We start from the raw sequence: 22,747 nt of genomic DNA on the forward strand, positions 1-22,747 counted from the left end.
TGCAGCCAGGCGACGCAGGCGGCAGCGGCGGCTGCGCTGGGCGCGTTGGCCTGCGAGGACGAGGCGGAGGCGGTGGAGGCCGCCGCGCCCCGCGCCGCCGCGCTGCTGGCCGAGACCGCGGCGCACGGGCTGCCCGCCACCGCGCGCGCCGCGGCGGCCACGCTCTCCGACCTGGCCTGCTGCGGCGGCGCGGTGCGCGCCGCGGTGGCCTCGTCGCGCGCGCCGCGCGTGCTCGTCGCCCTCGTCCGCTCGCCCCTGGACGAGCTGCGCGCCGCGGCGGCGCTGGCGCTCTGGGACCTCTGCTTCGACTGCGAGGCGGGGCGGCTGGCGGTGCTGAACGCCGACGGCGCGCCCTGCCTGGTCCAGGTCCTGCTCATCGGCGGGGAGGAGGCCAAGGAGGCGGCCGCCGCCTGCCTCGGCGAGCTGGCCGCGCTGGGGCCGCGCGGCGTGGCGACGCTCCGCGCCTGCGACGCCGTCACCAGCCTGGAGGCGCTGGCCGTGCGCGGCGCCGCGCCACGCGCCGTGGCGTTGGCCGCGCTCAACGCGCTGCGCGCCATCGAGGCCAACGGCGACGGCGCGGGGCCGACCGAGGAGGGCGGCGAGGAGGGCGGCGTGGGGCCGGCCGCCTCGCGCGTCAGCGACGGCGGCCTGCTCGCAAGCCTGGCGGCCACCGAGGTCCTCTGATGATGGATGGATCTGCGTCGCTGCTCCGCAGCCAGACGCGGATGCTCACGTGCGAGTCAGTGGGGCCCGAGCCTGCCGGGCCGGTCGTCAGCAGGAGGGAGGAGGCAGCGTTTGCGATGGACGTCCGAGTACCCTCCTTGGAACCTTCAGAATCCCCATTACACCCCAAGCCTCTCCTCACAAGACCATCATCCACTCACACATTCCCATGCTCCTTTTCCGGACAAGCATGTGCCGTTTTGGTCGGCCACTCACACACAGGGCGTTCACATGACCCTCAGCCTGCACAAGGCTGCGCCCCTCCTCCTCCCCAAACCCAAGCGAGGCTGGCCCTACTGCCCCTGCGCTCCCCCATACTCATGAGCTCGTGATCAAACAGAGCGGTGTGACTCGCGTGTATACCATTGCAGCCAGGAGTGCAGTCCCGTACGCACACCTGCCCCGTCTCAATCGTTGCTCGTGCATGGGCATTCACACGCCCTCCCTTGGGCAAGCCCATCTCAAGAAGACTGCAAGTGCGTTTTGAGTGTCCGCTCCTGTTTCAGTTGTCATGTGGCCCGACGCAAGGATCCAGGCCAATCCCATGGCTTCTTCCCGCTAAACCCTTTGAGGTGATGGCAAACAGCTACTCATCATCAAGAGCTGTAAAGTGTTGCAGCAGGCTTGCCACCCAGCGCATTGGCAGCTGTTCAAAGAGGGTGCACAGGACTGGGGGCCATTGGTACCAGGGATGGAGGCACTGCATGAAGGCAACCCAGGAAGCAAGGAAGTGATACATCAGCCCCCGCCGTCGTCCTCACACTCGCCGTCAAACCAGAGAACATCTTTCAGTACCCCAGAGTGTCATTCAGCGCGACCCTGCCGTCGCCGACTTGGCCGGACGGCGGCTTCCACTCAGCTTCCTCATCCCCTGCGTCGCCGGCGGTGCGCCGGCGGGCGGCGCGCAAGGCATCCAGGTCGGCAGCGAGCCGGGCGGCCGCGCCCTCGGGCTTCGCCGCCTCCACGCCCTCCCTCAGCGACTTCTCCCGCTTGGAGTCCGCCAGGCTGGCCAGGTGTGCTGCGATGCCGGCACGCCGAGCCTCAAAGGAGGAGGGGGGGTAGGGGGTAATGGTGAGGGTGGGGCCCTGTCCGGACGGTCTCACCTCCTGGGCCGCCCTGCCCATCGCGGCTGCACAGGCGCTGGAAGCAGTGTGTGCTGGGCCCTTCCTCAGCTCCAGGCCGCCCCGCGGTCCCTCCTCCGTGCCCGCCAGCGAGTGGATGGACGATGAGGGGGGAGTGGGAGCTGGGTCCTGGACGGCCAGAGCCGCAGGAGGCTGGGCATTCGGAGCAGCTCCAGGGTCGACCCCACCCTCCTTCGCTCCCGGGGGCAGTGGTGCCGCTTGCTGTGCCTCCTGCACGGAAAATGCACGGGCCGAGAGTGGCACATGGGAACCTGCAGACGCGCCCAAAGCCCCCATCAGCCGGGTCTCTGGCCTCAGATTGTGCGGCCCGCCTCAGCAAGCATTCCGTCAGCTCGATCATGCCCCCTGGATGTCACGAGCAATTCTGTGGATCCACCACCTTGGACTGCTCCCGCTCCTTCTGCTGCGCTTCCTCGTCCAGCAGTCGCTGGGTGGCCTTTGCAATTGCTGATTGGGCTGCTACAGACCCCGAGGCAAAGTACCTATGTGTGTGTGTAGGGAGGGATTGATGCAGCCTGGCGGGACGGCATCTGCAGCAAACTTTGACTTCAGACAGTCGAGTAATGCAGGCATTTGTGCCCCTCAGGGTGGCCATGCCAGCAAGGCTGTTGGGTGCCTTGAATCTTCTGTCCTCAAACAGCCATTGCCTTGCAGGTCCAGGGCCCATGTCATCGAGTCAAGCCGCTCCTTTCACATCCATTACGGACCCGGCCGCCACCTCACCCTTCGGGATCGGCAATGTGGATGAGCTTCTGCGTCTGGTCTAGCTGCTCCTCGACCTCAGCCAGCTGCCGCGTCAGCACCTCCACCTTCTCGCTTTCCAGTCGGCTGCCTACCTCCGTCATGAAGGCATCCAGGCTGTCCACTACTGCTTCACTGGACCCGCTCGCCGGGGCAGCCTCCGCGGACTCAGGCAGCGCCTCGCTGGTCGCAACAACCCCCGCCCCGCCTGCGGCCCGGCTCGCCTCGTCTCGCCGCGCCAGGTCCAGCCGCTCCTGCAGCGCCGTCCTTTCCTGCTCCAGCAGCGCCTTGCGTGCCAGCAGCGAGGCGGCGTCCAGGGCCGCGTCCGCAGCCTGGGGTCCGGAGCGGGCGCCGCGGGCAGCCTTGGCCCGAGACTTGCGGGTGCCCTGCGTTCGATCATACATGAAGCCGTCCTCTTTCCCCGACCACTCTGCATGAAGGGTAGCGGTGGGCTGAGACAGATGCATTGAGGCCCAGACAGGTCAGCGTCAGCGTCAAGACATATCGAGACTCGCACCTCTGCGTCTGAAATACATTGGCAAGGGTGATCACCAGCACAGGGAACCCGCAGTGGATCCAACCCACCCTGGTCGTCATCGTCATCGTCAGGGTCCCGCCGCCGTCGCTTCTTCTGCGCTGCCTCGCCGCCTCCTGCAGCTGCAGCCGCCTTGCTCCTTATCGAGTCCCTGCGAGTGGAGGAGGGGGATTGCAGGGTATGGCGAGACCCACATCCAAGCCTTGGGCTGCAGCGGGTGCCACTGCACGAGCACAGGAGCACGTGCAGGGCATGGTTCTGATGTTCCATGCAGTATGATTGCAACCGAGCAAGTCATGAACCTCACACACAACTTGCAGCAGAAGTATAACCTCCAAGGCCCGCAGCTCGCCCTGTCTCTGCAGCAGGATATCGTCAAGCATCCCACCCACCGCAGTGACTCAAGGAGAGTCTCCTCCATCTCCTCCATCTCAGCCGTTGCCCTGTCGACCTCCTGCTCATTCCGAAGCAGCGTGGTTGCCTGACCTGCCGACAGCTCTTCCATGGACCCCTGCTTTGCCTGCCGACATGGATCATGATACAGAGTGGGTGCCAGGAGATTGCGAGTGGCAAGGAGCCATGTTTCTTCACCTTCAGGGCAAATGATTGACGCAAGGGTCCACTCCGAGAGAAGACCAGTCCCTTTCAGTCACCTTGATCCTCTCGCTCTCAGTCTGCAGAGTGGCACACCGCAGCTCCAGCTTACGGATCTTGGTCGCCAGCTTCTGCTGCTTATCGGACAGGCCTCGGTTGGCCGCGTGTGCTCTCCAGTCCAATGCCTCTGGAGAGCAGTGTAGCACAGGGGGAAGAAGTGACCTTTGAATTTGCCACAGCATGACGCTGAGTGGAAGGGCTCATGCCCACACCGTGTATAAACAGGTGAAGCACCCCACCTCGAGTGCATCCAAGCGTGTGACATTGAGCTGGGAAGCACAGGTGTTGTAGGCAAAGCTCGGCATATCAGCACTCTGTGAAAAGCGGGAGAGTCCCTGAATTTCCTCCTTGGCCGTCCATCCTCACCTAGGTTTTCCGTATCTTCCACGGCATCCTCTGAGAACCCCCAGCTCGCTCCTCCACCAATCGCACTCTCCATCTGAGCCTTGGCAATGGCAGCCTCTCGTTCCTTCCGGGCCGCCATTGCCTGCAGAAGAGGGGCACATGTGAGGCTTTGGCTCCACCAGTGCAGCAACAGAAATGTGTGGTCCGTAAAACGAGGGCCAGCCACACCCAACGGAAATTGAGCTTCATACAAGTCACGGGCACTGTGCTGCTGTCCACTGACATGCCAGTTGGCACAGTCACAGATTTCAAAAATTTGATCAGCCGCTGGCGCTCAGTTCTCTGTGCGAGCCATATACGTGCCTCGAGCGCTTTGAGTTGCATGCGCTGGTCTCGGGAGGGACCTTCCTCCGGCAGCAGCTCCGCTGGACCTGTGAACAGGTACAGCCGGCTGCTCTGCCCAAAGCGGACTATGTCACCCACCCTGGAAATGGAGGGAAGATAGCATCATTTGCGTCCCAGCTCCTCGACAGGGGATCCAGCATTCCACATATATGGCGCAAGAAGGAATCAGTCTTTCACATTTCATCCAGGGTGTCAAGGGCACTGTCCATGACATCTGTGCATTGTGGAAAAGGGACATAGCATGTGCAATAGGATTGCCCAATGCCTCTCCACCCTACCGGCAGGTCGTACCTCAGAGGTGCATGCTTCTTGTTCTCCAAGCGGACTTTGTTTATGAATGTCCCATGCGTGCTGCCCGGGTCATACATGAAGGCTGCGCCATCTGACCCACGGTATTGCAGCACAGCATGCAACCTGCATAGGGTTTGGGGGCCAAGGAGTGACGGACAACAGCGGTGCACTGCCGACGTCCGCACTCGCTAGGCGACACATGCCAAGAGACTTGCCAGGAAGTAGCATCAACCCCGGCAAGTTACCCACTGCACCCGCACCGAGAGGAGGTGGGATGTTCCAAGGTGATGTCGTTGTTTGGCGTGCGCCCAAAGGTGTAGTATGCCTTGTCCTTCAGGTCCAGCTGAGTCAGCAGGGCCCCGCCACGCATGACCTCCATCCCATACTCCATGCCTCTGCTTGATGCATAGGGCAGAGGCCATTACGTCATGGATGGTTGAGGCGTGTATGAGCTACAAGGCAATGGCCTGCGACAACCACCCACTGCAATAAAAGGGGTGATATTGCAAGCAAGGACTCACGGTGGAGGTGGCCCAGACCACTGTGGCGGGGTGTACTCTGCTGCAGGTGGGGCTTCGCCCGGGCGGGCCTGCGCCGCGGCTTTCCTTTCTTGGAGGCCATGCAACACCTGAGTGCGGAAGACTAAGTATTGAATTGTGCCCCTCCCTCCAAGCTTGCACTGGCCATAGGCACCTGGCGATGCAGCAGTCTGCGATACCACAGCATGACCCACCTTGCTGGCTGCTTCCTCCATCAGCCTCTCCTTCTGCCCTGGAGTGGAATGCCTGGCTGCCTGGAGGGCGGCGGCAGATGCTGCAATCAATTCAGTACGTGTACTAGGGGCAGGTGCCGGCGCCGGCCCGGCATCCTCGCTGAAACGAGGCGGCAGGGTTTTGGCCCGGGACTGAGGGGTCCCACCCGACGGGTTTTGAGCGGCTTCGTCAGCCATCCAACCAAGTTTGTCGTTACGATCTGGCTGCTAGAAGACACAGAAACATGCCGCTGCACCTTGTAAATGGACAGTCAAGGATGCAGGCACGAAGATTTGTCTCTTTGGGTGCCACTGTGGCGCAGAATTGATCATGGACCTTTGGGATGCTGGCGCCTGTCACGGTCGGCTCTAAATGCTGCAGGGCATTTTATTTGCTGGTGAATGATGAACAATTTTTGAATGGCAGCATCAGTGCTCCATGTCGCAGCCCCGTGCGAGCCGGATGCCGTCCAGGGCGCGAAGCACCTCCGAAAGCCAGCTGTCGGGTGTGCTCCCCTTACCGACCTCGAGTAATGAGCTCACCCATCCCAAACATTACCTGGGATCGAAGGTCTCCAACCCGGAGCCCTTTCTTGCCCTGCCTCTTCCCCTTGTCACCATCCCCAACAGCATCGATTAGCATGTACGTGGCAGGGCCGGTCAGTCGTCGGCAAACTTCCGGGCGACTCGCTGGCGCTTGTCGGAGCGTGGCGTGCCGTCATCCCCGCCCTCCATCCTGGCCGCAGGGCGTTTGTTCCCAGCCGCCAGCGCCTGGTTGGTCGCCAGCTGGCGCTTCAGCTCCAGCAGCGCCAGCACCTCCGCCTGCAGCGAGATGTAGGCCCCGCAGGCCGCCCGCGTGGGCGCCCGCGGGAACTCCGTGACCTTGAGCTCCGCCATGCTCCCCTCCAGCGCCTTCTGCACCCTGTACGCGACCAGGAGAGGGGGTGAGAGTGTCACCTCGTGGGGCTAAAGCATGTAGAGACTGCGAGCGGGAAGGTCGCTGTGGTGCGTGACGCGCACTCAACGACCCCCCACGCCTGACACAGCCGAGGCAAGGTCATCGTGAAGATCACCCCATGAGGGCAAGGTGCCGAGTCATGCCGGGGGTCGCAGCATGTACGGGCCCTGCACCACTGCACAGCCCTCCTCCTTCTCCTCACTTGGCGGGCTGCAGGCGGGCGGCGACGCCCTCTGCCAGCTCTCGGCAGAAGGCGCCGCGCACGATGGCGCGCTTGGGGGGCACGGCGGGCTTGCCGGATTCATCGAAGACCGGCGGCACGCCCAACTCCGGCTCGTTGGAGAAGGCGGACACGGGGCCGGGGCCGGCGGCCGCCGCCGTGCTTGCTGCCTCCTGGGGAACGCCGCCGGGCCCAGGGCTGCCGCCTGAAGAGTTGCGGAGGAGGGCATGGGTGAAGGGGTGCCGGGCATGGCGGGAGGCGAGCAGTCGGCAAGCAGACCACAGGCCAGCATCGGCAAGTGAGGAACAGATCGACGCTCGCGGTGACTGGAGGGGGGGAGGCTTTTGGCAGTGCGACCTGCAGAGCAATCCCCCACCCTCTGAACACTCCCTTCGTCACCATAGTGCCAGGACCCCCCACCGCCCAGACACGCACCATGCTCTGCAGAGGCCCTCCGGGCCGCCTCCTCCTCCTTGCGCGCGCTTTCTATAGCGGCGGCCTCCGCAAGCACCCGGGACTCGGCCTCCTCCTGTGCAGGGGAGGGGGGAAGCTGAGGGCATGCGAGCACTGAGGCAGCGACGAAGCAGGAATGGCCGAGCCATGTGTCTGTGTGAGGCGGGCCATAACTTGGGGCACACGCCGAGAGCAGGTGTGCCTTGGCCCGGTTGATCTCCAACCCACATCCACACCTGCTCCTTCGTGCGGTCCAGAAGGAGCTCAAGCCCCTTCTTCCTTTCCTGTTCGTGCTGGCGATTATAAGGGTGCCGCACCAGGGGCTCGTGGGCCACGGGCTCGGGACCGCCCGCCCTCCCGACCTGCACAAGGGAGACAGGTATAGAAGGGGTTTCAGATCGGCTGGCAAGGCTGTCTCAAAGCCATAGGCACCCACTGAGCCCACATCCCGTCACATGGCAGGGGAGCAGCAGCAGGATCCTGCTTCAGGAGGACAGCGCGCAAGCAGATTGTTGCAAGCAACTGCATGGAAGACAGGCAGGCTTCCAGAGCATGCAGGCAGCATCTCCAGGTCCCAGCATGTCAAGAGGAAAGCGCGCCGCACCAGCAAATCCCGCTGGACCGCGTAGTACCGCTCCTTCAGGTCCTCCATGGATCGTCGCGCGCCGCCCTCAAACTGCGAGAGGGGGAAGGAGGTTCACTTGTGCAAGGGATCATCCACTCCTGCTCGCTTGCCTACAAGGAGTGACCAGTCTGATGGAAAGGCCTCTCCAGCACCCAGCAGCGCCCAGCCCTGCACCCACCGCCCTCTTCCCCCGCTCCGCACACCTCATAGCGGTCGGCTATGACCAGCCAGCGAAGATCCAGCGCCTGGACGACGTCCAGCAGGTGGTCTGTCTCCTCCCGGCTCCAACCCTCCTGCTTCGTGATCAGGGAGGTCCACTCCTCATCGTCGTACCGCAGCACTACCACCTGGCGATGCCAATGAGCAGTGGTGGCGTTGGAGGGGAGAAAAGACAGGAGCAGGTGCAACGTGTGTCTGCATCAGTGCTGCATTTTCAGACCGCAATGTCTAAATGGAAGGCGCCGAGACAGTGGCATCAATCTTGCAGTTGATGGCGCATCCATTCCCCAGCCAAACCTAACAGTGTGCCACTCCGCCCAGGCCCACCTTTTTGTTGTACTTGGCGAAGCTGTATTCACCAGGGTCCGCAGGGGCGACTTTGCCTGCAGCATCCTGAAAGCACTTCACCCAGTGCTTGAGCTGGAGACCGTCTGCCCGGCCAGGGTTGGCGAACGGCCGCCACTGGAAGACGGCCCGCCCTGTGGAGGAGTGAGGCGAAATATGTCTGTATTCGAGGGGAGTTCCGTTGCAAAAACAGGGCAATCTGCCACTCCAAGGGTGCCTCGCTGTCGACTTGCTCCACCCCTCGTGCAAGAGCATTCAACAGAGTGCCAAAAGTTTAGGCCTGAAAGGCATGCGGGCTCTCGCATTGCTCACTTCCTCATTTCATCATGCCTCTCCCTTCGCCCTAACATACCTCGACTCGACCTCTTGGTCTTCTCCCTTGTCGCTTTTAAAGCTGCCTCTTTGCGCAGGTCGCCCGCCAGGTGGGAGGGGTGCAGCGGGTGGGAGGCGCTGAGCAGTGCAAACGCCTCCCTGCAGATGTCCAGGTGAAGGAGTATTGGGTGATCGTTGTGGGTATCGCCTGCTCCCTACCCTGCCCTCCTGGCCATCGTCGACGAAAGCGCCACGACACGAGCCAGCTCGGGTGCTCACCTGCTCATCCCCTTGGGCTTGACAAGCTTCTTTTCCTTGACCTTCTCCACCCGCTCCGCCACGGCACTGGCGGAGCGCGACACTCCGAGGATATCTTTGACATCCATGGCCCGCGTGCCAACGGCAGTGCTTCGGCCGTGGGCTCCCTCCCCCCTCCTATCGCTGGCAAATCGAGCACTGCTCTCCTTCCGCTCGAACACCCGCTCAACGTCTGCTGCAGCTTAAGAACATTCTTCTGGAGGATATCCCCCGCATTCGGCGTGTCTGAAGTAAAGGTCCCGTAAGCATTTCGGGCCACGACAGCGTTCGCGCCTTATACTACAATCCCAACCAAGGTTGACCATCAATCAGATATGCAACTGTCTTATGCCAATGAGATAAGCAAGCCGCTACTCCACAGCACCTCTCTATAAACTAGGGATGGTTGAAATGAGAATCCGTTCAAGAGTGTGGATGGGACCTGCAACATAACATACCCGTTCCGTAGAGACTGACCGGTCCTTCTAAGATACGCCCCAGAGAGAGACACACTGAATCCAGTCAGACTTACGAATGTGTACCTCCCGCCCACTGCATGGAGACTCAAGAGTTTTGGTATGTTTAGCCAATCTGGGCTTGGAAAAGATCTGCAGATCGAAACTGCAGCACCTGACGGGGCATCACTATGCCACTTCAATCATTCACGACATGATGCCGTGTTGTGCGCAGATAGAAGCTGTAATGCTGAGGATGCAGTTCTCACAAGCAGTGAACGCCTCCAATTACCCCCAGCACACACTATGAAAGGCGATAATACAAATATGGCTATCCTTGCCAATGATCTACTCAGCATACCGGAAGATCAGCTCACCCCCAAGAGTGGCTCTTCATATACCAGATGAGGACTTCCTCACCACTCTGTATATTGCAGGAACTTCCAAACAAGAGGGCTGTCGGATACCTTGTACCAGGACTGCTTCAGGTCTATTTCGTCGATCCGCCCCACTTCACCATAGGTTCGGCCCGGGTCCGCCCTGCGATGCAATGCCCCGCGGCGCATATGGACCAAACACCACCGCATTCTTTTATTTAAGAGCAAAAGCGCGAAATCTTATACAAAAAAGCAATATATAGAGCGCAGGGTTCTAGCAGTGATTCGCCAAACTCAGACTTCGTCTTCGAAACCCGTGCAGTCCCCAACCCAAGCACAATGTCCGAGACCCCAAAGATGGTGTACAAGCAGCTGGGAAAGACTGGACTCAAGGTATATGTCCTTGGGTTTTGTGAGGGCTGCCGGTGCTCAGGTCCACTCCGGTCGACAGGGATCGCGTGTGGAGCTCAGGGTGGGTTCCTCACGATCTTAACAGGTTTCCGCTCTGAGCTACGGAGCCTGGGTTTCTTTTGGCGACCAGCTGGGCCTCGAGGAGGCCAAGGAGCTGCTCAAGACGGCATACGATGCGGGCATCAACTAGTGAGTGGGGGTGGCCGGTCCGGTGGGCGGGCTGTCCGATGGTGACGTGCCAGTGACAATCGCTTACCCGAAATGGGGCGGAGATGCCTACATGTTTCATCATCTATAGCTCTATTATGACTGTCTACGATGTCCCATGCCCGCCCACTCCCACTAACCACCCCCAGCTTTGACAATGCCGAGAACTACTCCTCTGGAAAGGTGCGAGACCGGCGTGAGGCGGGGTGTTACTGCATGCATGCATGCATTGAATCATCAGGTGCATTGGTGCACAGCCTGCCATGCCGCTTGAAGGTGCGCAGCGGGCAGCGCCTCACCCGGATTGCATCCCCCTCCCCCAGGCCGAGATCTTGATGGGCAAGGCGTTCAAAGAATTGGGCTGGAAGCGTGAGGACATCGTGGTCGCCACCAAGGTATTCCCATGGTGGTGAGGGCTGCCGCCCCTGCATGCATTGTCTCGTTCCTGGAACAGCCCCGCACTGCCTCTCTCGTCCTCCTGGATTTACCTGGGCATGTTTGTACCGCCCTCTCACACACTGTTTACACCCCCCCCCCCCCCCCCCCTTCCCTCCCCCAAAAATAAAATAATCAAATGAACCACCTAGGTGTACTTTGGGTCCCAGCTTCCCGACATGACCATCAACGCCAAGGGCCTGTCCCGCAAGCACATCGTGGAGGGCGTGCAGGCCTCGCTGGCGCGCCTGCAGCTGGAGTACGTGGACCTGCTGTTGGCCCACCGTCCCGACCCCTCGGTGCCCATGGAGGAGGTGGTCCGCGCCTTCAACCACGTGCTGGACCGGGGCTGGGCCTTCTACTGGGGCACCTCGGAGTGGACTGGGGCCCAGCTGCTGGAGGCCTGGGAGGTGGCGGACCGGCTGGGCCTGGTGGGACCCGCGGTGGAGCAGCCGGAGTACAACATCTTCCAGCGCCACAAGGTGGAGCGCGACTTCGCGCCGGTGTACGAGAAGCACGGGCTGGGGCTGACGGTGTGGAGCCCGCTGGCCTCCGGCATCCTCACCGGCAAGTACTCAGGCGGGAACGTGCCCGAGGGCAGCCGCCTGTCGGTGGAGAAGTTCGCCTGGCTGAGGAAGGGCATCATGGAGGGCAAGCGCGCCCAGATCGACGCCGTGGACAAGCTGAAGCCCATCGCCGAGCGGATGGGGGCCACGCCCGCGCAACTGGCGCTGGCGTGGTGCGCAGCCAACCCCCGTGTCTCGACCGTCATCACCGGCTCCTCCAAGCGGTCGCAGGTGAGGGGGGTTGGGGGGAGAAAGGGGAAAGGGGGCGGGGGGTGTTGATCACAGGAGGATTGGTGCAGTGTGGTGCACATGGCTGTCCCAAGTGTGCTGGATGCTTGCAACATGCTGCGCATCCACCCCATAGCTGGGAACTCACTCTGCCGCCTCTTGGCGCGTCGCAGCTCGAGGACAACCTGAAGGCCCTGAACTTCATCGACAAAATCACGGACGACGTGAAGAAGGAGATCGACGACATCGTGGGGGACCTGGCCTGGCAACCCCGCGGCTGGTAGGCTGCTGGTGCCTTTTCTTGTGTGACCCTTCGTGGCTGACACTGCCCTGTGCCTGTGTGTGATACGGTCTGGTGAGGTGTAACAGTGAAGTACGGGAGTGCTGCTATGTCCTGGGCAGGAGGGCCACATGCGTGGGATGGGTGTTGACCACACCTTTGTACAAGGCTGAAGACCCTCAAAAGGGAGGAGGAGTACAGGACCTACCATGGTCCTAAAACAATACACAGGCAGCGCTGATCGATCTGGAGTGATTGTACGGGGCAAATTGTGATCGCATGCATACAAGCGGCAAAGTGCCTGCAGTGCATGACACCCTGGGGTGGAGTGTATAGAGATCCTGGCACAGGTGTAAAGCTGGCAAACAGACTCTGCTAGAAGCCAGCCATGCTCTACAGTGGCGATGTGTCCGAGAGTTCCACAAGGAAACAAGACTGACTCATGCCATCACGATGGTGAGCGTACCTAGTTAGCTGTTACGTCGCGCCTAGGTTTCAGACTCCAGATTGCCAGGGGCCCTGGCCCTGGCCGCACCCGCCTTCCAGATGAACACCCCCGCTCCATTGCCAGGCAGGAGGTCGGGCTCGCCAGGTCCAGCGGCCCGCCTCCCAGGCAGTTCCTTCCTCATGACCACCCGGAAGGGGCGATGCCAGGGCACGTCCTCGACAGTGGCGTACCCGGAAGTGTGGTACAGGTCCAGCGCCGCCTCGTTCCACGGGTCGGCCTGCAGCCAGACCGAGTCCTGACCCCACCACCTCGCAGCCTCCTCGCAGCGCTGGAGGAGCAGCCTCGCCACGCCTCGCCTCCTGGGAGGAGCATTGGAGCCAGGGTGGTTTTTGAGAAGAGCAGGCCCTGCTGCATCATGTGGCTCATCGCGCGGAGGAACATTCCCCCCTCCCTCAGGGCGATGACTGTGAGTGGATCCTCGGCCGGTGGCATGCCCTCACCTGCATGCATCATGTGATGCCATCGCATGCCGCAGCCCCCACTGTCAGACACTCCGTGCCCACCTTGACCGGGGCGCTACGGCCAGGTTGCAGATGCAGGCCCGGAGCTGGCGCAGGGGGGGAAGGGGGGCGGGTAGCACCGCATCCGGCCAGGCCAGGTGCAGGGTGACGGCACCCACCAGATCCCCACCAGCCCGCTCTTCGGCCATGAGGCAGGAGTAGTGGCGCGCACGTCGCAGGCGCTGGCGCTGACGCGCGCTGAGGGCCGGCGTCGATGTGGGGCACGGTCGACCTCGGGCAACTGCATGCTCTTGGAGGGCGGCATGGCTGGCCCCGAATCGAGAGGTCAGCTGGCGTTCCGTCCTGGCAGCCACCAGCTTCTCGGAGAAGGCATTCCGGAGGTGGGCCTCCCACTCGCCAGGACCGACGCGGCGCTGAGGCAGGAAAGGGGTCCGACTGTCATCGTCCTCAAACACCTGCTTGGCATGAGAGGGTGGGTAGCTGGGCGACCCTTCCAGGGCTCAAACATGATCGCAATGATACATCGTCGAGGATTGAGGGGATCCAGCGTGGTCAGATGTTTATTGACGGTAGTGCACGGCTGCCTGACTGCGTGCCTGTTGCAGGCGAAGGGCAACAGGCATGCACGCCTTTCACACCAGCCACATGCCTGTGCAAACAGGCGCGCTGCTGCAGGGATGTCGGCTATCTTGGCGTGACGCACGGAGACTTGCGGCGATTGACCATCCTGAAGGTTGCATGTAATAGTGTTGCCTCGCCGGGCCGGCATCCTCGCGGTTGGCGGCATGATTCGCATGGCAGCCTGACCACAGGCACACGCTCCTTCAATCCATGCATCAGATGTCCTCCCGACGCTTGCAATTGATCATCTGAAAGACGAATGCTGTCACTGGATCTCGACCATCAGAATCTGCGCCAAGTGTGGTGCATCGTTTGACCCTCACTACAAACATGGGCCCAGCTCGATCGCTTTCCCGCCCAGAAGCAAACGGCCACGTCATCTCCGCCGCATTCCGCTCTTGTTTTTGTAGGTCCTTAATGAAGGCAGCGTGCTGGTGCTTGAAGACCAGTGCACCCTATCAGGAAGACTTGCTGGCATATCAAAGTATGGAGTGTTGCGATTCCAGTACAGTGTCATGAAATCTGAATCGTTATCTTCGGACATTACGGGCGGTTCGGAATTCTGGCCATCGTGGATTCCTGCTCCTGAGCCACATCTGCGTGTTAATCCCCCGGGTGAGATTCAGGGGTTGTGAAGCTTGATATAATGCTGTAATAAGTCTTTTGAAGAGTGAGAGTCCTGATGTAAGGGAGTATAACCCCACCCTCTGGACTTTCTGTAATTTGCCCGTCCGAGAGAGGGGGACACGCACGGCGTACGAGGTGTCTTACCATGTTTCACGGCGACCAAATCGCGATGGAAACAACCAGAGGCTTCTAATATCACAATGTCCGTCTTTTGGTCGTCGCTCTGTGCGCGGTTATGACGGCGTTAGTTTGTGGCAGCCAGACCGTAGCACCCGAGGAATCTTTGCCTGAGCTTGGGTCCACATGCGAAAGTCAGTATGCAAATCACCCATGCACTTGTATATGCTGCCAAACTATTCACACAAGACTCGCTTGGGTACGGGAAAAGCGTCACACTGTTTTTCCGCACGAGGGGTCGCCCCGGGTCGCCACATGGGCGCTCACACGATCGGACAGTCCATGAAACCGGGGCATTCACCCGCCCCGCTCCGAGCCAGATATCTGCTCCGGAAGGTCGCAAAAAGCCGGTTCTGTCCTGGCCCTGCCAATGCAAATATACCATTTGACTCATGTACCGTCATAGTATGTGATCCGCCCCCTGACCCTGATTACGTTCGGTTCGACCCCCCATACTTGCCGGCTTCATACTCGGGACGCCCGGTATAACCCTGACAGTTTCTCTCTATGAGGGGACGCTGGCGCACCACGCCTTCTAATGCACGTGAGAACATGTCTGGCTCACTCAATGCTCGGGAACAGCCTACGCGGAAGCATGGTGAGTGGTGTGACGCGGTGCCCTCGAGGCTGCGGTCGGGACTTTGGAGCCGGTGCGAATCCTCTCGCATTGCGTTGGCAGGCTCTGTGGCTCCTCATGTTTCACCTTCAACTCCTCATGCAGAGAGAAGACGGCCCCTGCTGACGGTAGGCTTGTCTGCCCGCCCGGGCGGTGGTCCGCGTCGGTTTCCCGGGAAACCACCTCACGGCTTCCCCCCCACTCCGCCACTGCCATGACCATTCGCTCAGCACACTTTCTCGCCCCCTTGCACGCGTCACAGGCTCGGGAGAAGGCGCCCGTGAGAGCCAGCAGGCGGAGGGGCCCCCGGGACGAACCGGACCCTCGCGACCTGCATTCCCTGGCCCGGCTCTCAGACGCTGCCCTGCAGGTAAGGAGTCAGTGAATGGTTTTGGGGGGGGTGGCTGTTCGGTCCTATTGTGCTCCCCGCCACCCTCCTCCCCGGCCTGTGCATGTGGCACTCGGAAGCGGGGGCCCCCTGGCCCCAGATGCCCCTTCGAAGCTGCCTGCCCCTTGGACCACCTGGGCCCTTGCCCCAATCTTAGTGCCCCTCGAGTCACGATTGCGAGAGTCTCAAGTAAATCCCTGCCTCCCACCCCCTCCCATCCCACAGATGGAGGAGTCTGTGGCCACGGCTTCCAGCACCGAGTCGGACAGCCTGCGGGACACGCCCACCTCCCCCGCCCCCGCGCTGACCAGTGATCCCCACTCCCCCGGCAGCGCCCTGGAGGTCCTGCTCAGCGTGCTGTGCGCGCAGGCCCCGCCCACGGTGGGCGGCGCGCGCGCCCGCGCGCGCGCCCGGCCCTCCCTGCCCCCAACCCCCCTGCGCTCGCCCACGCCGCCTGCGCCCGCCGCGCAGGCGCAAGCGCAGGCGGCGCCGGCCCTCGGCGCAGACCGGGCTGCCGCGTCGCCGGCGCCGGGCGAGGCGGCCACGCGCTCCACCGTGCATGCGCTGCTCAAGCTGAGCCTGCGCCGCGACCCGGGCTGCCAGGTGCTGGCCGGCCTGTTGGCCGCCTCGCCGCACCTCCTGCGCCAGCTGGTGGCGGCGCTGACCACGCTGCTGGCGGGCGAGGCGCGGGGCGAGGCGCGGGGCGCGGCGGCCACGCCGCGCTCGCTGGACACCCTCGCCTGGCAGCGCGCCCTGGCGCAGGTGGCGCCGCCTCACCGCGGCGCGCCCGTCAAGCGCGGTAGGGAGGAGGGGGAGCGCCGCGGGTGGGGCTCTGAGGTAGAGGCGCTGAGCCGGGCGATGGCCGCCGCGGGGCGCGTGGCCGAGGCCGCGCCGGCGGAGGGGGCTTGGTCTGTTCCGGCGGGTGAGGGGCGGGAGCACCTCCCGGTCTTCAGCTCCTCGGTCCTGCATGGGTGAGCGCCGGGAGAGGGAGCTGCGGCACAAGGTGTTGGGATCGGGGCGGGCCATTCCAGGGCGCGCAAGGGTGGGGTGGGGACTCCCATGGCGACCCCCCCCCCACCATGCCCTGTTATTCCCCCGATGCCCGGGCAGAGCCCAGGCGACGGCATCGTCGCCATCCACAACCCCCATCTATCTCCCTTTCCCGTGCGCCCAGGTTCAAGGGCTCCGGGCTGGAGCAGGCGGCCTGAGGCGCTGCGACGCAGACACCCCACGCATGTTCGACGTCATCGCCACGTGGGCACGGAGCCCGGCGCGCGCCTGCCTCCCATTGACCGCACGCCTTTTCCCACCCCACGCACGCGCTGCCCGCGGGGTAGTCCACTGGGCCAGTGCAGACAGGCAGGCTCTGTCACCCCCCCGATACCCTGTCCCAAGTCATAGCACGAGCGTGCAGCCGTTGACCTGTCCCCCCCTTTTCTCTCCATGTCGCATTGGCTCCTGCCGTGAGGCTGCCCTCCCTGGCAAATAACGGGCCCATGAGCCCTGCTCTGGTACCTCTCCCCTGTGCTGTTCCCACATGATTTTGTCTGTACACGTAGGCTAAACGAGAGGGTGGTGGCAGGCTGGTGGTCGAGGAGGTAGAGGTAGTGCTGTCCGCACTTGCAGATGCCAGGGCGGTGAGGGGGGGCCAGCTTCCTCTCGGGCCTGGTGCCTGGAGCCTTCCCCTGGGAGTCTATCTCTCGGCAAAGCAATTGAGGAGGCACCGCAGAGGCGGTCCAGTACTTGGCCCTGGCATCGACTCAACCAAGTGGGGCGGCCTCTATCAGCTCGCCCCGATCCGGCCCAGGGAACCCGCGATGGAGTTGGACAGGCCGACCTCGGCGCGCGGGCGCGGGCGGGGCGTGCCGCGGCCGCCTTGGCAGCGCCACCAAGGGGTTGGCGCGGCCGACGCTCGGCCCTCCTCGCCGCCGCACCCCTGCACGACCGGCGGGCGGCAGCGGCGCAGGAGCAGGGAGGAGCAGACGACGGAGACGGAGGAGAGGGCCATGGCCAGCCCGGCCACCCAGGCGGGAAGCTGGAAGCGGAGGGGCGGGTACAGCGCGCCGGCAGCCACAGGCACGGCCAGCGCGTTGTAGCCCAACGCCCAGAGGTAGTTGAGCCGGATGCGGGCGTGCGTCGCGCGCGCCAGGTGCAGCGCGGCCAGCACGTCGGCCAGGTCGTCGCGCATAAGCACGACGTCGGCGGCGTCGATGGCCACCGCCGCGCCCGACCCGACCGCCACGCCCACGTCGGCGGCGGCCAGCGCGGCGGCGTCGTTCACGCCGTCGCCGATCATGGCCACGCCGCGGCCGGGGCGCGCGGCGGCCTGCAGCGCGCGCAGGGCCGCCACTTTGCCCACCGGCGTGGCCTGCGCCTGGACGGCGTCGATGCCGATCGCGCGCGCGGTGGCGCGCGCGGTGGCCCAGCTGTCGCCGGTGACCACGTGGCAGCGCAGCCCGGCGGCGCGCAGCGCAGCCACCACGGCCCGCGCCTCGGGCTTCAGCGGGTCGGCGAGTGCGAAGGCAGCGGCATGCACGCCGGCCAGCGCCGCCAGCACGCAGGTCGCGCCGCCTGCCTCGCGTGCTCGGGCCCAGTCCAGGACCTCCGCGGGCACCGCCACGCCCTCCTCCACCATCAGCGCGCGGTTGCCCAGCACGACGCGCACCTCGCGCGGCGCCGTCCCGGCGGCGGCGGCGGCGGCGGCTGGCAGGCGCCTCGCTGGGCACTTCACCCAGCAGGTGAAGCCGCGGCCGGGCAGGGGCGTGGCGTCCCAGATCCCGGTCAGCCAGGGGATGGGCGTGTGGGCTGGGGTGGCCGAGGAGGGTTGGGGGATCGTGCCGTCGTGCGATGCCGGCGCCTGCGGCGTGGCAAGGGGGGTGGGAGGGTGGGAGGGTGGGGGTGGGGGTCTTGCGAGACGGGGCGCGACCCGACTTGCGCAGAGCAGAGCCCCTGGTGCGGCGCGTGGGCAGTCACACCCAGAGCGTGGAGGCAGGCCCCGGTGGATCTTGATCTTGCCCCACACCCTTCCAGCCTCGTCTTCTGCACCCGGCCGCACTCACCTCATCGCCCCGTGCAGCGGCCAGTGCTGCCGCGGCGCGGCCGGCGGCGCCATCCCCGACCTCGGGTCCTTCGAGGCTCGCCTCCAGCCGCAGGTCGAGCCTCAACGCCGCGTGCTTCAGCAGCGCCCTGCCCAGGGGGTGCTCCGACCCGCTCTCCGCGCAGGCAATCAGGAAGAGCACGCTCTCCTCCGGCCACTGTTGGGGAGGAGGGGGGCGAGGGGGAGATGGGTGTGGTGTGTGGGTAGATGGGTGTAGGTGCTAGACATGCACTGATCACAGACGCCAGACGCCCAGCAAAACCCTTCCTCACCCGGGAGTCCTGCCCTCCGCACCCCGCCCCCCCAACAAGGAGCAGCCGTTTCCAACCCCACAGACTGAGAACTCACGCCGCAGGCGTCCTCGAAGCGCGCATCCACCACGCAGGGCTTCCCCTGCGTCAGCGTCCCTGTCTTGTCGAACACGACGTCGCTCAGGTGCACCGCCTTGCCAAGCACCTCGGCGGACTTGATGAGGATGCCCAGGCGCGCCGCCACGCCCGTGCCAACCATCACTGCGGTGGGCGTGGCCAGGCCCAGCGCGCAGGGGCAGGCGATGACCAGGACGGCAATGCCGAAGAGGAGGGAGAAGAGGAGGGGGGTGGTGCCCGCCGGCAGCCAGTCAGCGGGGTAGGCGCCGGCCACGCCCGCGCCGTACCAGGCGGCCCAGGTGACCAGGGCGGCCAGGATGACGCCGGGGACAAAGTAGGCGGAGATGCGGTCGGCCAGCGCCTGGGCGGGGGCCTTGGACAGCTGCGCCTCCTCCACCAGGCGCACGATCTGAGACAGAGCGGAGTCGGCGCCGACGCGTGTCGCGCGCACCCACAGCACCCCCCCGCTGGCGGTGGTCCCCGTGATGACTTCAGCCCCCGAGCGCTTGGGCACGGGCACCGGCTCGCCCGTGACCAGGCTCTCGTCGGCGTAGGCCGCGCCGCGCGCCACCACGCCGTCGGCGGGGATGCGCGCGCCGGGCAGCACCTTGAACAGGTCGCCGGGCTGCAGCAGGCCGGCGTCCACCTCGCGCTCGCTCGACACGGCGTCGGTTCCAGGGTCGGTTTCGCAAAGGATCGCGGTGGGGGGGGCCAGCTCCAGCAGCGCGGAGAGCGCCTGGGAGGTCTTGCCCTTGGCCGCAGACTCCAGATACTTGCCCAGGCACACAAAGGTGATGAGCAGGGCGGAGGTCTCGAAAAAGGTGCCATGCCCCATGTACTCTGCAGGCATGCGTGTGTGAAGCGGGGGGTGTGTGTGTGCAATGGTGGCAGGTGGTGACAGGGGTGTGCGGGTTCTGGCCATGGCTGGGAATGCAGAGCTGCGCAGGGCCCGGCGCGGCCCGGCGTCTCTGCATCAGGGGCTCGTGCTGCCGCGGCGCACCGGCTCCAAGCCAAAGGTTCGGAGCCACCTCCTCCCGATCCCAGCATCAGATCAAATCGACAGCTCCCCCCCCCAAAAGAAGAAAGCAAGACCAAGCACCTGGGTGGGCCTTCTGGTAGGCGACCGACAGCATGCTGTAGGCAAAGGCGGCGTTGGTGCCCACCGAGACGAGGACGTCCATGTTGGCGCGGCCGCGGCGCAGCGCGCGCAGCGCGCGGATGTGGAACGTCCAGCCCACGACGAACTGGGCGGGGCCGGCGAGGAGCATGGGGAGGGGGTTGATGGGCGTGATTCACAGACCTTTGCACCCCACGATGTCTCCTCCAGGCCACATCGAGCATGGGCAGGACCGCCCCCCTTCCTTCACTGTCTTCCAGTCCCCAGACACCCTCCCAGTTCCTCTCCTGGACCCACCTGGACGGGGAAGGCGAGAGCAAAGGAGATGATGCTGCCAAGGGAGAAGCCGTTGACGCTGGACTCCAGCACCTGCTTGGGCCCCGGGATGTACATGAGGACCATGTCGAAGAGGAAGAGTGGGAGGGCAAAGATCAGGCTGGCCAGGAACTTGTGCTTCCAGAAGCGGAGCTCGCGAGCGCGGGCGCGGGCGCCGGCGGCCGAGGCGGCCTCGCGCGGGGCCAGCTCGGCCCCGAACCCGGCCTGCCGGACTGCGCAGATGAGGGCGCGGGGGCCGGTGAGGGCGGCGTCGTAGGTCACGCGCGCCTGGTGCAGCGTGGCCGAGACGTTCGCCTCGCGGACGCCGGGGATGGCCGCCAGGGCGGCGCGCACCGCCGCCTCGCACCCGGCGCACGTCATACCCGTCACGGTCAGGCTGACGCTGGATGCCCCCGGGATGGAGGCGGTGCTGTCCTCCTCCACGCTGCACAGGAAGCCGCAGTCGGCGATGGCGGCCGCGAGGGCCGTGGGGTTGGTGAGGGCGGGATCGTACTCCACCCGCGCCTCAGACAGGGTGAGGGAGACAGCCGTGCGGCGGACGCCGGCGATCCCGGCCAGGCAGGACTCTATGCTGGAGCTGCACCCGGCACAGGCCATGCCCTCGATCCGCAGGCGAACCACGGAGGGCTGCCAGCGCGGGAGCTCCGCCATGGGTTGCGAGATATCTGCTAGGGGGTTGGGCGCATATGACTGCGTGAGGGAGGTTTTTGCCATCTTATGTGTACTATATACACGCCTTCCGGTCGCTGAGCCGACAGGTGCAGTCATGTAAGTGCCTTCGTGCATACTCCATGGGCTAGATCACTTCCGACAAATGACACCACGCAGATTACCCCTCAACCCACTTTGTAGATGACTCACAGGATATATCTCTTGGGTTTTGATCCGCCAACTTGCAAAGTATGCGGTATTGCTGCTAGTCTCAGACTCGCGACGGCCACTCGGCGGGACCCGACGCATACGGACCGGACGTTGAGAAAGGGGGACTATGGACCGTACTCCCTCTCTGGGTTCGCAGGTCCTTCCGTATGAATTGAAGCCGCACTGACGGGGAGAGGGCACGAAGAAAAAACTGTGCAATGGTCCAGCAACGGGCACGTCATATTCTTTTGAGCTGTATGTGACAATGCGCGCCTCGCAGCGCTAGCTGTACTTTTTCATGACCCCACAGCCTGCGAGACTCGCGCCCGGGCGATGCTGCGGCGCCCGGCCCGCTACCAGATGCGCTGAGGAGTGATGGCTGACGCGATCCCATCGAATCGAGGTGCAGGCGCCGAGGTGAAGCTTAATCTCGGTGCCGGGGAGGAGGCACGCCGGAGGACGCCCAGCGAGTCATTTGATGCCGACACGCATGTCCTGCGTACCACATTCTCATTCGATAAGCTACCGGAGAGAACGGTGCGTGGGTCAAGGAAAGGAAAAACCCCTGCTTGCGGCGTTTGTTGCACCGTACTGCACACCTGCTTCTCCCAGTGTGCTGGCCTGCCCTGGCCTTGCCACGAGACCCAGGATGCCCCTCACCCCTCCCTGCGCAGGCACATACGTGGTACCAGCGCGGCATCCAGCGCCTGCAGCACTCCTGGCGCGCCCTACCCACGGCGTGCCGCGCTCTGCTGGTGCTTGCGGTGCTGAATGCCGCGCTGACCATTGCATATGCGGCCTCCATCTACAGTGCCGGGGACAATGGCGAGGCCGTCCATATCAGCATCGGCACCGTGGTGAGTGGACAAAAGGGGGTGAAGGGGAGATTGCAGCGGGTGCAGAATGCTTGTTATAATCCCCAGTTCTTGGCAGTGCCTGTGTGGTTGACTCCAATTGCACAGGCAACTCGCGACCACATCTATACTCCCCCGTTCCCATGCATCCGCCCACACTTCCATCCTGTCCATCCCCCCGCCCAGATCTGCGCGTTCTTCATCTGCGCGTTCCTCATTGATGCGGTGGTATATGAGAATTCTCTGGAGATGGCAGCCGCCGTGATCATAGGTGAGTGGCCGGGGAGGACAGGGGGCCATGGGCGGCAGGCCTGTATCGCAGGCACAGCGTCTCCCCGCACCCGCTGCTGCTTCTCCCAGCAGGGCGTCATCTTCCCTCTCCTCATTCCTCCTGGATCGCCGTCCTTTCCTTACCAGGCTCCCTGGTCCTCATGCGCGTCGTGTGGTTCATCATTCGCAAGGAGTCCAGCGTGAAGCTGGTGGTGCTGTGGGGCGTCATGCTCTGCTCCACCCAGAGTCTCGTCATCGTGAGCGAGGGGAAAGCGCGGGAAGGGGCCGGGGGCCAAGTCAAGCTGTGTGCACGAGGTGGCCTGCCCCGCATTGCTGTGTGAGGGCTTGCCGCTCGAGGGGCGGTCAGTGTTCATGCTGTGCCCCTCCAGCGCTGCCTACACCGCCAGATCATGTCGGACCCCCTGCCCATCCCCCCTGCCCACGCCCTCCTTACCCCTCAAATTCTTCCCT

General features: G+C 63.9%; 9 protein-coding genes across 9 annotated transcripts in view; 5 read left to right on the forward strand and 4 right to left on the reverse strand.

Annotated features, from left to right (window-relative positions):
- F751_1915 (U-box domain-containing protein 4) overlaps positions 1 to 684 on the forward strand; it is a gene marked incomplete at both ends in the record, with an annotated part of 8,943 nt that extends 8,259 nt beyond the window's left edge. The window contains 3 exons of the mRNA XM_011399622.1: positions 6 to 72; positions 265 to 366; positions 562 to 684. Coding sequence (XP_011397924.1) covers positions 6 to 72; positions 265 to 366; positions 562 to 684 — 292 coding nt within the window. The remainder of the gene's footprint in view (positions 1 to 5; positions 73 to 264; positions 367 to 561) is intronic.
- A 1,533-nt stretch (positions 685 to 2,217) lies between these two features.
- On the reverse strand, positions 2,218 to 5,227 carry F751_1916 (Kanadaptin; the record flags this gene model as incomplete). Its single annotated transcript, XM_011399623.1, has 8 exons — positions 2,218 to 2,347; positions 2,589 to 3,036; positions 3,192 to 3,292; positions 3,534 to 3,661; positions 3,795 to 3,922; positions 4,162 to 4,282; positions 4,824 to 4,959; positions 5,097 to 5,227. The coding sequence occupies 8 exons, from the start codon at positions 5,225 to 5,227 to the stop codon at positions 2,218 to 2,220; spliced, it is 1,323 nt and encodes a 440-aa protein (XP_011397925.1).
- A 1,020-nt stretch (positions 5,228 to 6,247) lies between these two features.
- F751_1917 (DNA methyltransferase 1-associated protein 1) lies at positions 6,248 to 9,105 on the reverse strand (the record flags this gene model as incomplete). Its single annotated transcript, XM_011399624.1, has 10 exons — positions 6,248 to 6,509; positions 6,748 to 6,872; positions 6,948 to 6,970; positions 7,201 to 7,294; positions 7,455 to 7,580; positions 7,823 to 7,894; positions 8,047 to 8,190; positions 8,390 to 8,541; positions 8,760 to 8,878; positions 8,999 to 9,105. The coding sequence occupies 10 exons, from the start codon at positions 9,103 to 9,105 to the stop codon at positions 6,248 to 6,250; spliced, it is 1,224 nt and encodes a 407-aa protein (XP_011397926.1).
- A 1,082-nt stretch (positions 9,106 to 10,187) lies between these two features.
- F751_1918 (putative voltage-gated potassium channel subunit beta) lies at positions 10,188 to 11,979 on the forward strand (the record flags this gene model as incomplete). The annotated part of the gene is made up of 6 exons (XM_011399625.1): positions 10,188 to 10,241; positions 10,345 to 10,448; positions 10,616 to 10,649; positions 10,790 to 10,861; positions 11,054 to 11,698; positions 11,869 to 11,979. The coding sequence occupies 6 exons, from the start codon at positions 10,188 to 10,190 to the stop codon at positions 11,977 to 11,979; spliced, it is 1,020 nt and encodes a 339-aa protein (XP_011397927.1).
- A 484-nt stretch (positions 11,980 to 12,463) lies between these two features.
- Positions 12,464 to 13,132, reverse strand: F751_1919 (hypothetical protein; the record flags this gene model as incomplete). The annotated part of the gene is made up of 2 exons (XM_011399626.1): positions 12,464 to 12,782; positions 12,987 to 13,132. 2 exons carry the CDS (start codon positions 13,130 to 13,132, stop codon positions 12,464 to 12,466), a joined length of 465 nt encoding a protein of 154 aa, XP_011397928.1.
- Positions 12,928 to 13,092, forward strand: F751_1920 (hypothetical protein; the record flags this gene model as incomplete). The annotated part of the gene is made up of 1 exon (XM_011399627.1): positions 12,928 to 13,092. One exon carries the CDS (start codon positions 12,928 to 12,930, stop codon positions 13,090 to 13,092), a length of 165 nt encoding a protein of 54 aa, XP_011397929.1.
- Positions 13,133 to 15,337: 2,205 nt separating the features above from the next.
- Positions 15,338 to 20,942, reverse strand: F751_1921 (putative copper-transporting ATPase HMA5; the record flags this gene model as incomplete). Its single annotated transcript, XM_011399628.1, has 9 exons — positions 15,338 to 15,349; positions 15,619 to 15,730; positions 16,313 to 16,336; positions 17,308 to 18,230; positions 18,493 to 18,627; positions 18,819 to 19,678; positions 19,938 to 20,082; positions 20,253 to 20,423; positions 20,505 to 20,942. 9 exons carry the CDS (start codon positions 20,940 to 20,942, stop codon positions 15,338 to 15,340), a joined length of 2,820 nt encoding a protein of 939 aa, XP_011397930.1.
- F751_1922 (hypothetical protein) lies at positions 16,608 to 16,862 on the forward strand (the record flags this gene model as incomplete). Its single annotated transcript, XM_011399629.1, has 1 exon — positions 16,608 to 16,862. The coding sequence occupies one exon, from the start codon at positions 16,608 to 16,610 to the stop codon at positions 16,860 to 16,862; it is 255 nt and encodes an 84-aa protein (XP_011397931.1).
- Positions 20,943 to 21,527: 585 nt separating the features above from the next.
- F751_1923 (Mitogen-activated protein kinase kinase kinase dlk-1) overlaps positions 21,528 to 22,747 on the forward strand; it is a gene marked incomplete at both ends in the record, with an annotated part of 6,672 nt that continues 5,452 nt past the window's right edge. The window contains 4 exons of the mRNA XM_011399630.1: positions 21,528 to 21,689; positions 21,827 to 22,009; positions 22,193 to 22,277; positions 22,424 to 22,533. Of these exons, the coding sequence (XP_011397932.1) occupies positions 21,528 to 21,689; positions 21,827 to 22,009; positions 22,193 to 22,277; positions 22,424 to 22,533 (540 nt within the window). The remainder of the gene's footprint in view (positions 21,690 to 21,826; positions 22,010 to 22,192; positions 22,278 to 22,423; positions 22,534 to 22,747) is intronic.

This window comes from Auxenochlorella protothecoides (assembly GCF_000733215.1).
Source record: "Auxenochlorella protothecoides strain 0710 unplaced genomic scaffold scaffold18, whole genome shotgun sequence".
Lineage (NCBI taxonomy): Eukaryota > Viridiplantae > Chlorophyta > Trebouxiophyceae > Chlorellales > Chlorellaceae > Auxenochlorella > Auxenochlorella protothecoides.